This window comes from Musca autumnalis, unplaced genomic scaffold, assembly GCF_047663935.1.
Source record: "Musca autumnalis isolate F117 unplaced genomic scaffold, ASM4766393v1 scaffold_4, whole genome shotgun sequence".
NCBI lineage: Eukaryota > Metazoa > Arthropoda > Insecta > Diptera > Muscidae > Musca > Musca autumnalis.
Window position 1 is genome coordinate 137,685,760 of NW_027411977.1, and position 12,875 is coordinate 137,698,634.

Consider the following 12,875-nt stretch of genomic DNA (forward strand, 5'->3'; position numbering starts at 1 on the left):
TAAATTTTTATTACATTTTGGAAAATTATCCTTTTGTATATTTTCAATTTTTTTCTAAACCCACTGTATCGCCAGCAAGTTCAGGCAATGGACCATCCAAAAGATCACAACAGGCCACCACCATATTTAGCCAACATCAATAGGGAACAATAGTAACAACAGCAACAAATTGCTGGATTTGAACCTCAATGGCTGGAGATTACAAAGGAAAAATGCTGCTGATGTTGTTGTTATTGTATTATTGTGTAATACATCATTTACGCAAATAATACAAACAATTGCCGCGACATCAGACAAACAGCCACAACAACAACATGTTATATTGTTCCATTGTAGACTTTTCCGACATTTCTCTTGGTTTTCTTCTTTTTGTGAATTTAACAATAATGAAAAATAAAAATAAAACCTTTCGTTTGCTTTTACCTTTTCTTTCTATGCGAAGTGTTTTGGCAAATTCTTTGGGATCTTTATATGGCAAACATAAGGAAAACATAATCCCCATTGAACCCCCTTAACGTTTGCTTTAAGCTACGACAACAACAACAACAACATTGGCTATTGTTACATAAATCCAACTCCTTAGAGTTTTATAGTATACAATGCAAACAACGACGTAGAAAAAAAAAACTTGAATCAGATTTGACGGCAATAGTCAACAAGGCTAAGCACTTTAAAGGGATTTTTTTTTTGTACATTGTAACACATTTTGGTATCGGAATACCCTCATCGGCAAGCTTATCATCGATTGTTTGTTGGAGTGGTGTGTTAGGCATACCTTTTTGGGTGTGTAAAAATTTATTTGAATTTTCCTTTTCACTTTTGCAGGGAATATTTTCAACGAAAATAAATTTACAAGAAGCCTTTTATAAAAATACAATATTTTCCCTTTTAACATTATACAATTTTCAAAATAAAAAAAATTCAGCTCTGCTTAAATTTAATTGCAAAAATTTCTCTTCTTAGAATTGCATTTCGTTTTTATTTTCGTCCATTTTTTTTTCTTACTTACAAATGAATGCAGCATGTGTGGAAAGAGAAAAGTAGCATTTCATTCAAACGCACAGCATGAGTGAGCCACCGCTTCATTGGGCTCTCTTCTTTTGTTATGGGAACTGTTAGTGCTGCTGCTAAATATCTGGCTATAAAAATTGTAGTAACATGCTGGTTGGTATCTTCGGTCGTTCGTTTTTGCACAGATTTTCACATGCTGGCTGGTGTTGACCGGACCGGTGATTGACAGATGTTCAAATTAACAACAACTGGAGCAATCAGAACATTCACAACTGACCAACGAAACATGTTTTCGTCATGTGCACAGCACTCACTTGCTTCTTGGTGGTGCCATCATATATTAATTATTGCTACGAATCTCGTTGTTGTTGTGGAGTAAATAATGAAAGGAAAGGTCAGTCTTAATGTGGATGAAGGGGAATCAGAGAAGAAAATATTTACCTGTAGTTTTCGGCGCTGATTTTGAAGAAATTTTAATTTTGTTGAGGAAATAAAAATAAAAGTTTGTAGGCAGGGAAAAGGATTTTTAATTGACTTCGAACGAGCGTATTAACTACGAACAGATACACGGAAAGAAAAAATTCATATTATATTATTAATATTGTTCAAAAATGTTGACTACGTTCACATTCATACATATTATGAAAGTTGTTCTTAAAGTAAAAAATACTGGTTAGTTCTGCGAGAGATTGAAAAAGTAATTTGTGTTCGTTTTGTGCTTGCTTTTACGAGTATATAGAACTACTGAGGAATATGTATATGCGAATTATTCAGATAAAACGCTCTAAAGATATTTAGTCTTAGAAGATAACAAAAATAAAATAGTGGGGGAGTATGGGAAATAGAGACTGGTGTATGATCATCACAATTCGTCCATGCATTATATCGACGCCTCCAAACAATAGTATGCTAAGTCGACTTAGCATGTTTTCAAGTTCTTTACATTTTTATATTTAACGTCCTTTAACTTAAATTCTGTCAAATTTTGGTAATAATCGGACAATCCGAACAGAAGTTATAAACAAATATTTACTTAGCATAGTACTGAAGGTCAAAGAAATTTCCAAACTTTTAGAGCTTGTCCTGCAAAACTCACTGTTCAGAATTAGCAAACTATTATTTGGAGGTGTCGAACGTCCTTTAACTTAAATTCTGTCAAATTTTGGTAATGATCGGTCAATCCGAACAGAAGTTATAAACAAATATTGACTTAGCATAGTACTGAAGTTCAAAAAAATTTCCACACTTTGAGAGCTTCTCCTGCAAAACTCACTTTTTAGACTTAGCATACTATTATTTGGAGGTGTCGATATGTGATATATAATAAGTTCGCCGGGTCGAAATTTTTATACCCTCCACCATGAAATATTCTGATTTAATATGGAATAATTAGTTTTCATATTGTTGCGAAAGTACCTACGCCTACAATTTTAGGTGGACAAGCTACTTGACCACTAGGAACCCTAAATGTCAAATTATGGCTAATTCGGTCGGAAAACGTAGCTAAAAACGTCAAAATACCCAAAATCGGATGGTACCGTTATATGGGGGCTATAACAAAACGTGGACCTATGTCCATTATTTTTGGTGGAGAAGTTTCTTTACCACTGGGAACCCTATGTACAAAATTATGGCTAATTCGGCCAATAAAAGAAGCTAAAACGTTAAAACACCTGAAATCCGCAGGTACCGTTATATGGGGGCTATTCGAAAACGTGGACCTATGTCCAAAATTTTTAGTGAAGAAGTTTTCGGCTCGATAATGTAGCTGAAACCGTCAAAAGACCTGAAATCGGGCGGTACCGCTATATGAGGGCTATAACAAAACCTATGACCTATGTCCATAATTTTTGGTGGAAAAGTTTCTTGATCACTGGGAACCCTAAATGTCAAATTATAGCTAATTCCGCCTGAAAATGTAGCTAAAAACGTCAAAATATCTGAAATCAGGCCGTACCGTTATATGGCGCCTGTACATAAACTTGGTCCGATAAAGCCCATCTTCGAACTTGATGTAAGTTCAGACGAAAGGCACAAATCAAAATGTTGGTTATTGTGGCAGTTATTTGGTTCTGTTTCCTCTGTATCCAGACTCAAAAATTCTGCACCCTGAAGAATCAGGAGACAAGTGAGTAGGTTTAGCTAGGAAGCAGCTTGTCGTGCGGTCATAATCAACATGCAGGGCATGTGTTGTGCCATCAATTTGGGTACATCATGAATTGAGGCTGCAGCATCGACTGGATCTTAACTGGTATAACACCCCTCGTGTTTGCCTTGGCAGCTGGAGATCTTCTGCTGCTGTGGGGGTGGTCCCCAAGTACGGTATTCACACTGTATATCTGTACTATCTGCGCGTCTGCATTAATGTGAATGATATCGAAGCCAGCCTGATAGGCTCGTTGGTCCTTTGTCACGTTCCTAGTCACGTTAACGTATATGGGTGATCTTGGCTGGTCTAGAGGTTCTCGTTTTTACCTTTGGAACTCTCTCTCTCTAGATGAAGAAAATTTCTCCTGACTCTCTTGAAGGGAATGTTTACTTCGATAACACCCAAGCCTGTACTGCATCGATAACATCCAGTTATGCTGATGCACCGGTATAACCTTCGTCTCAGAGGAGGCAGAATTCTGGCAGGCTTGAATATTCTTCCACTTCTTAGCGCTAACATTTGCATACCACGCTGGCGCCGCTTACCTTACACTAGGCTGCTTTGTCAGCACCCGAAATGCTGCCGTCATGCGACTTAAAGACCTTGTTCCTGCTTCTGATCTTATTGCAAAAATATCTGTTACTTGCGCGGACGAATGTTACACGGACGAATGCTACACCTAATATCATGGGGCAGGTCGAAATCACCATCCACCAATATTTTCAGTGGTAGCCTCATTTCAGCTGTCCAAGGGGGCAGTGGATTTAGCGGCGGATATTTTTATATTCCTCAGATGCACTATGTCAGCTTTGTACACATTTAACCTATCACATATGTCATAGACGATGGGAGGGTGTGGAATTTGGGAGAGGTTGAAGTTAAAAAGATCCAGAGACATCACACCGCCTTAGGCAACTCCCAGTTTCACTCTACGGGTTTTTGACTTCTTGTTTTTGAATTCCATAAAAGAATTGCGTCCACACATATAGTTCATTATCCAACGTTTCAAACAGGGCTCGAACAGTTTGGCATGTCTGATGGTATCGAAGGCCTTCGATAGGCCTTTGTTCGCACGGCCTGTTCTGTTTCAGTCCTCTACTGATATATGTAGATATGGGGTGTAATGCTGTTGCAGTACTCGTTGGATCAGTTACTGTTACGCCGTTGAAAGGGACAGCCATTCTATTCATTTTTACCGGATTTAGCTGTTGCCACAATGTACTTAACTTGTACCAACGTTGCATTGCGTACGACGAACCACGCTCATTTTCAAGTTCCGTCGCCTCTACTGGGAAATTTGGTCTGATTTCAGTGTACTCAACCAGCAGGTATGTAGATAGCGGTTGCTGTAGTGATGAGGTCCCGGAAAGTTTTTGTGGAGAATTTAGGCCGAAAATACCTCAATTATGGCGGTACCGTTATATGGAGGCTATTCTAAAGACTTCACCCTTGGACAGATGCAAATTTGGCTACTCGTATGGAATCTCCTTGACCTTATATTCAACTTTAAATTGAAATTCTCTGTAAATAGCAGATGTTGGTCCGGACTTAAGGAGAGAGCAGGCTACAGTAACATTTTTATTAAAAACTGATTCAAAACAGGAATTGTGACGGGCATATCGCCAAATATTTGTTTTATGCCTTACATTCGGTGGGCGTTATATCAAGTCAGCCGACCCAACATCACGTTGACTAACACGAAAAGATGCGCAAGTTAATTAAACCGACAACGAGAGAGACAAGGCGAGAGACGTAAGATCTCTTTAGGCCAGCAATCGCCACACAACAACAACAATTTGAGCAAACACTGTTGGTTTTTCAATTAGTGAGTGGAGAGTACTTGCTCGCGAGTAAAGGGCTGCCGAATGCTGCTTTACGCCGAGAAGGTACAACCACGATTTACGATAGATTATGTTGTAAATACCATCCGAAACGTTAAATTATCAAAATCATTGGGCTCACATAAATATAAGCTTTATGGTAATGCTGAAACAGGAGTCAGGTCTCGTCCAAAAGTCCTTAATTAAATCAAGCTAATCAAGCCTCGGTTGGACCGTAGGATAATCAATTATATGTGTGAAAGTGAAAGTATTACCATAGGTTAGGTAGTCCGTGAAGAAGTCCATACTTTCTGAAGTAATAGTCCAACAGTAGTAACCCTACTGCCAAAAGGGGTTTTTATAGGAAATTGGAATTTCGTTCGAGTAGAAAGTAGTTCCCTCTATTGCCTCTTCTGAATTAAATTTAACAATTCGTTACATAGTTAGGTCTGTAGTAAGCTTTGCGGAACCCCGTCTTGAGAACTGGAGCAGGATGCCTATTTTACGACTGCAGTGGACTATTTTCATCAGGAGACTTAGATACATACCTCCCAGAAGTCCATGCAGTACATTCCTCAAATCACCCTAATCATCAAAAAACAACAATCACCATGGTTACAATTTCTTTATTGGTTTTAAGAAGTACATTGGAAAGTGTCCATCGCAATTGTTCTTATTTTTATTGCCATTGCAATTCATAATGGTGGTGGTGGTGAATACAAGTCTTTGTGAACCTCTTAAAAGCTGATGAGTGAATCTTGGCATTAACACATTATTAAATCGGCAAATTGAATGAAAGTAATTATGGTGCAGCTTCTTTCTTAATGTGGCATTAATAAATGTAGATGGTGATTGTTGGTTTATTCCACACACGCAGACACACTCATGTATGGTGATTTCGCTGAGGCCTGAGAAATCAGGAAAAAGAAACCAGAACAAAAGATGAAGTTAAAATTGCTGAGAAGAGAAAACTTAATAGATCTTGCTTTTAAATATAAAATAACTTACAAACGATGGAAGAAAAAATAACAAAAATACCAAAAAGGCATCAAAACATTAGCAACAACATGCCATCAACCAATGTGGACAATTATCATTGGGAGATTTACTTGAATGTCGTCAAGCCACACAAAATGGACGGCAGACAGACATACCAGCAATCATTTTTATTCTTTAATGTGTGAACAAAATAAATTCTTTTCTACTTTGGGATCTCTGAGACTAAATAAATGATTTTGCTGTTTTCGTTTTTTTTTGTTCTTCTCGCATAGCTTGTCCCATTACGTGGCTCCTAATCCGGGTACATGTTGAACAAAAAACAGGAGCCTGATTTGTAATGGTCAACAACCAAACAACATTTTCAACTTTTCTCCACTACTTTTTAATGTTGTTTTTGTTGGACAATAACTTTCAGTTTATTGTAGATGAGTTTGCAAAAATGGCAATAATTCTTGGTTATGTGTCATCGTCATCGACATTGGTCTCTATGCAACAAAGAAAACTTCTTAAAGCGAAAGCTTGAAGAAGAAAAATCCTTTCTAAAAAAGAAAAGTGCATCCGCAAGTCTTGTTGATGAATGGTCCATACATTTAAAATGGTCATAATTCTTGGCCATATCTTTAATAGAAAGTGGTGTTCAATTTCTGTTTCTTTTTTTTTTTTGCAGAAGAACAAAGGAAGTATGTTTATCATATTAAGTATTAAATTTATTAACGACCTGATTTTGTTGAAATCGAATGAAATTGATTGAGTTATTATCAATTTTTCATAAAGAACAAAAACCATTTATATCGAGATTGTTTTCATTAAAAATTTAGAATTGAAATATTTAAAAATGTAGCATATATTTTACTAATTATTTTATTACATTTTTTATTTACAGATCGACGATGCCGCCCTACAAGTCTATAAAGATGGTGATTTTGGAGCTTATTTGGATTTGGAGTCATCATTGGCCGAACAGGCTGAAGAAATTGAAGGTCTTAATTCTAGGTGAGTTGTTTTGTTTGGTTTTGTATGGAAATATTGCAAGGAAGAGGTTGAATTTTCTATGAACATTTTATAACATTTGATAGAAATGAGATAGGTATGAGTGTATGGCAGAACTTTTGCAAAATACTTCTTACATTCATTGTTGTTTTGGCATTATATGGTATTGTTGTGTTAAGGCCTGCGTACATAAGCTGCCTTGCCTGCTTACCTTGCTTACTTCTGATAAAAGAATAAACAAAGATGTCAATATTATAAGATAGGAAAAGTCAATTGTGAAAAATTAACTGTAGAGGGAGTTAACCTCTGTTGCTATGACATCATAGCAACATTCTGTTAAACGAAAACTGTTACTCATCGGAAAATTGACAAGAAAAACATTAAAACTCAAATTTTACGGCGTTGACTTTTGTTTTTATACCCTCCACCATATGGAGGGTATAATTAAATTTGTCATTCCGTTTGTAACACATCGAAATATTCGTCAGAGACACTATAAAGTATATATATTATTGATCAGCATAAAATTCTATGTCGATTTGACCATGTCCGTCTGTCCGTCCGTCCGTCCGTCTGTCTGTCTGTTGAAATCAAGATACAGCTCGCAATTTTAAAGATAGAGAGTCAAAATTTGGTACAGAAGTTTTTATTATTTGCAGGATGGTTGTTATTGAAAATGGGATATATCGGTCCACGTTTTGATATAGCCCCCATAGAACGGTACCTCCCGATTTTCGGTATTTTTAAGGTTTTAGCTTCATTATCCTACCAAAATGGCTGAAATTTGGTACGTAGTCTTCTTTAGGGGTATAAGACTTTCCCCCAGAATTTTGTCGGTATCGGTCCACACCTTCATATAGCCCCCATAGAACGGTACCTCCCGATTTTCGGTATTTTTATGGTTTTAGCTTCATTATCCTACCAAAATGGCTGAAATTTGGTACGTAGTCTTCTTTAGGGGTATTAAACTTTCCCCCAGAATTTTGTCGGTATCGGTCCATGCCTTCATATAGCCCCCATATAACGGTACCTCCCGATTTTCGGTATTTTGAAGGTTTTAGCTTCATTATCACACCGAAATGGCTAAATTAGGTACTTAGTCTACATTGGTGGTATAAAACCTTCCCCCAGAACTTTGTCGGTATCGGTCCATGCCTTCATATAGCCCCCATAGAACGGTACCTCCCGATTTTCGGTATTTTGAACGTTGTGGCCTCAATATTCCACCGAAATGGCTGAAATTTGGTATTTAGACTTCGTTGGGGGTACTCAAACTTCCCCTTTAAATTTGTCAGTATAGGTTCACGCCTTCATATAGCCCCCATTGAAAGGTACCTCCCGATTTTTCGTATTTTGAAGGTTGTGTCTTCAATATTCCACCAAAATTGATGAAATTTGGTATTTAGTCTTCAATGTGATATAAAACTGTTCGCCAGAAATATGTCTGTACAGGTCCACGCTTTCATATTGCCCCATTTCTGACTAAAATTCGTCGGTATAGGTCCACGTTTCTATATAGCCCCCATAGAACGGTACCTCCTGATTTTCGTAATACTGAAGATTGTGACTTCAATATCCAACCGAAATGGCTGAAATTCGTTATTTTGTCTTCCAAGGGTTATAAAATATTCCAGAAGAGTATTATCAGTATAGGTCCACGTCTTCCTATATCCCCATAGAAGCTTACTTCTTGATTTTCGGTATTTTTTTAGTTTTAGCCACATTCTCTTACCGAAATATAGGAAATTTGGTATTTAGTCTTCGTTGAGCCTAAAAACTTTTCGTCAGAAATGTTTCTGTATAGATCGACGTTTTGAAATAGCCCCCATAGAATGGTGTCTCACACTGTTTTACCAAAATTGCTGAAATTTAGTATTAAGTCTTCTTCATACACGAAAGGAAACTAATTATTCCATTTTACTTTAATACAACTTGTGGTGGAGGGTATAACAAGTTCGGCCCGGCCGAACTTAACGCCGTTCTTACTTGTTTTTTATTAAATAAAAAATAAGAAATAGTGAAGAAATAAATTTCAGCCACAAAACACGACGTTAATGTTTGCTGCCGCGAGAAATGGGAATCAAAAACGATTGGCATTGCTGTTATCAATTCCAGTGAGTTGTGTAGCCATCTGTAACCAAAATGTGGAACTATTAGCATATGTTTTTGGAAAATGCATTTGTTCGGGTCTTTATTACTATACGTCTTTGGAATAAAAAGGAAAAGGGCAACCCAGTTCGAAATTTCCTCGGCCTTCTTTATTCATTTATTTTTATTATGTCAAAAATGAAGCAGGAAAGCAAGGAAATCAGGCAGAGCAGCTTATGTACGCAGGCCTTTACCCTTTTGTAATCGAAAGAGATGGTCCAAAATGTCGCTTATTGAAATAAATAACATACGAACATGGTGGAATAATAAGGTGTAACGCCAAAAACAGCTGATCTTCATACCAGTTGTCAAAATGCGTTATTGTGAATAAAATCACATACAAAATGTAAACAAGCAATGCATTATTGCACAGTAATGCATTATTGTGAACAAATTTGACGTTTGACCTGATTTGATGTAACACCTTCTTATTCCACCATGCATACGACCCACTATGTCGCGAGTTCATATCAACTGTGGCCAAAAATAGAAGGAGTTATCGTAGGTACATCAATTTTGGTACACGTACTTATTGTTGACCTACAATCTCGAGGACAAAAAACTGGGATGTTCGGTCCACGTTTTGATATAGCCCCCATAGAACCGTACCTCCGGATTTTCGCTACTTTGAAAGGTTTAGTCACAATAACCAACCGAAATTATTGAAATTTAGTGTTTAGTCTTCGGCAGAGGTATGAAACATTCCAACAGAGAATTGTGGGTGTAAGTAAGTAAGAGAAATAACATGTTCGCCTGCAAACCTCTGCAGCTGGCACCTTTATACATTTGAAGTACTCACTTTTCACAACTCAAACAGCAAATAATATCGATAAACACTTTTTTTCAAATTTCAAATCCATGTACTAAGTACTACAGACATGGGTACCTGTAAACACCTGTGACCATTTTTGGCCTCGATCGTGACACTGTGCGACGTTAAAACCAATCCGTTTCAGACACGTCCGTTTGCTGGTGCACATCATAACTCTCGTTTGGTTCGATTTGATTCAAACATAGCACTTCGTAATATTTTCCAAAACATATCCAAATCCGAAGATGGACTTCTGAGGATAGTTTTCAATTTTCTATCGTAGTCCTTTTGATCTTGACAGACAAAGTTCTAAATATTGCACTTAAAACTAGTAAAAATTTGTCAAAACTTGGTTTAAGTTCGCAGATGGACAATATAGGTCCACTCTTTCGTATACCTTTCCCGCAAAAGTTCAAAAGGAAATGGTACCTCTAAGACAAAAATTCAAAAGGACGGTTTAAGACATGTTCCTGATCGTTTTAATTATTTGCGGCAGATTGTACTCGCAGTCCCTATAAAGACGACAGTTTAGTGGTTTTTTGAGGATCGTTTTGAAATTTGTACATAAGGTACTCTTTGGGGTCTAGTCTATGCATCCTGACATAATGGACCAAATCTTTAAAAAATCCTACGGTGACCAACAAAAAAAGGCTCGTGGTCGCGATACAGAGTTGCTGATATTGGTCCAACCTTTCCAAATCGTAATATTTCTCTAAAAATTATATCATGTTCGAATATAGGCTATATCGGACAAAACTTCCCTCCCTAAAATGCAGATCAAAGACGATTAGAGGAATCTTTAGACATTTTCACACTCTGATTACAACGACATAATAACCCTGGTGCTCTAAAAAATCCCACGGTGACCAACTAAAATGTCTGGTAACAAGAAATATCGAAGTGAAAGATTCCCAAAATTAGATCAATTTCCAAAATGGACACGGAGCTCTTAAAGCAACCTTAAATGGAAGGTGCCTGCACCTACAAGTTTTTGCGGATTCTGAAACTAATGTTCATAGATAAGAAAAATCAGAAAACAAAAAAAATCGGCGTAGCGCTTTTTAAATAAATCGCGATTCAAGTTGGCATTTTTAAGGGTTTTTAGGTATTCACGGGTTTGCTTGGAAACCACATGTCCTATCGAAATAGGTCAAAAGAAAATTTTGTAACTATGAAAATTTTCTACAAGATTGACCTTTATGGTACATTCGTAGGTTTTACCGTTTTTGAGATATAGAAGTTCAATCACTGACTGTATCGTCTCCATATAAAACAATGTCATGACTGCAATTTCCCAACTTAAACTAATATATCTAAAAAATGGTACAACCTAGAAAAAATTACATAAGTCAGTCTTGTAGAGAATTTTCACAGCTATAATATTTTCTCAGGTTCCATATCCATCGTTATGATAAATACCCCAAAAATATCTATATTTTTGTGGACAAAAACACCTAAATAATTTATTTTTGTTATATAGCCGGTATTCAATGTGTCCAAAAATTAAAGTCTCATTAGAATTAGCATTCGCGTTGCCTGTCCACGGAATGATTAAGACAGCCCTTATATGGGAAATATTGCCAATTCTTTCATATTCCATTTCCAAAAAATTTTAATTTTTCATTTCGCGCTACATCAACGATTGTTGGTACATAGGTTAAAAAAAAAATCAACAGTACAAATCCGCTCGCGAGCAAATTTTTGGTTGTTGCGGACTAAAGTTATCGCGGTTTTACTTCTGTTTTTATGAAAAAATTATAAAACGCTAAATATTGTAATGAGCACAATTGTCATTAAAAAGTTATCACGAAGGGATGTCTGTATGTAGATTTTATAATATTTGTAAAATGTTACTCAGTATTCGCGGAATTTACAAAAAATTGACAAGATTTTAAATGTAATCCGACTTTTTTTGAAAATATAGGTCAATTTAACAGTCAAAAATTACAAAAAAGGCCGTTTTTCCCTTAGGTACATTTTTGTAGTTGACTGTATCCTTAATTTTTGGGCGGTTGTGCATCTTTGGACCAGAGTCATAGAAAAAAGTATAAAAATTGAATATTTTCAAAATATTTTTTCTATTTTTACCACTAAGAACCGTGCATAGACATTTCGTATGTTGTTTATTGATGCCTTTGCTACAATATTGTAGTTGATTGTTTTCTTGAATTTTGAACGGTTTAGTATCTATGGAGCGGAAGCCGAGAAAAGAGGATAAAAATCGAAATTGTTTTGCTATTTTGATCATTAAGATCCGTTTCTACAGAGTTCATATATTCTACAAAGATGTTTATTGAAATCTGAGGTACATTGTTTGCTTCAAATTTGATCGGTTTAATAACTGTATAACAAAACTTGAAAAAATTTTAAAAAAAATTTGACTGTGGTGATTTTGACCTTGCGGATGAAGTTTGATGGATTATATGTGTTCACAATTTTTGTTCTTTAAGACAAGTGCTACAACCTTGCCTCAGAGATAAATTCAAATTTCCTAACGGTTTGGAAGATATAGCCCTGACTAAATGACCCTTTTTACATCAAAGCCCCAAACCTTTGGAGGCATATAACCGCAAAAGTTGATGAGATACGAAAAAACGGCGAGACACGTGTCCTCTCTTTTTTGGTCTTCTATCACGCTGCGGTGTCAGAATATGGTTAATAATTTTCGTGTGGCACAGTGTAACTCAGAATCGCGAGTTCTACAATTATATACATGATTTTTTGAAAAACCTGTTTACGAAATGAAATTAGGAGAAAATTTCAAAAAAACGGCTTCAAAATGTCAGCATCATTAATTGGTAGACAGAGATCAAATTTTGAAACGTTATACATTGGTGAGATGATCCTTATTTAGTTGGCTTCTATTTTTTACTTTGATAGGAAAATCGTGAAATTGTGGTTTAAGGCTAATATTTTTTGCCAAGTCTAAAAACATTTAATATTATCC

General features: G+C 36.3%; 1 protein-coding gene across 31 annotated transcripts in view; it reads left to right on the plus strand.

The window, feature by feature from the left end:
* Positions 1-12,875, plus strand: part of Fhos (Formin homology 2 domain containing) — a 319,001-nt gene that overhangs the window by 229,165 nt on the left and 76,961 nt on the right. For all 31 annotated transcript variants that reach the window (XR_012412379.1, XR_012412381.1, XR_012412383.1 and 28 more), the window contains one exon: positions 6,863-6,972. Coding sequence is in view for 24 of the 31 variants with exons in the window: in XM_073981760.1 (XP_073837861.1) it covers positions 6,863-6,972 (110 nt within the window). In the remaining 7 variants the exon portion in view is untranslated. The remainder of the gene's footprint in view (positions 1-6,862; positions 6,973-12,875) is intronic.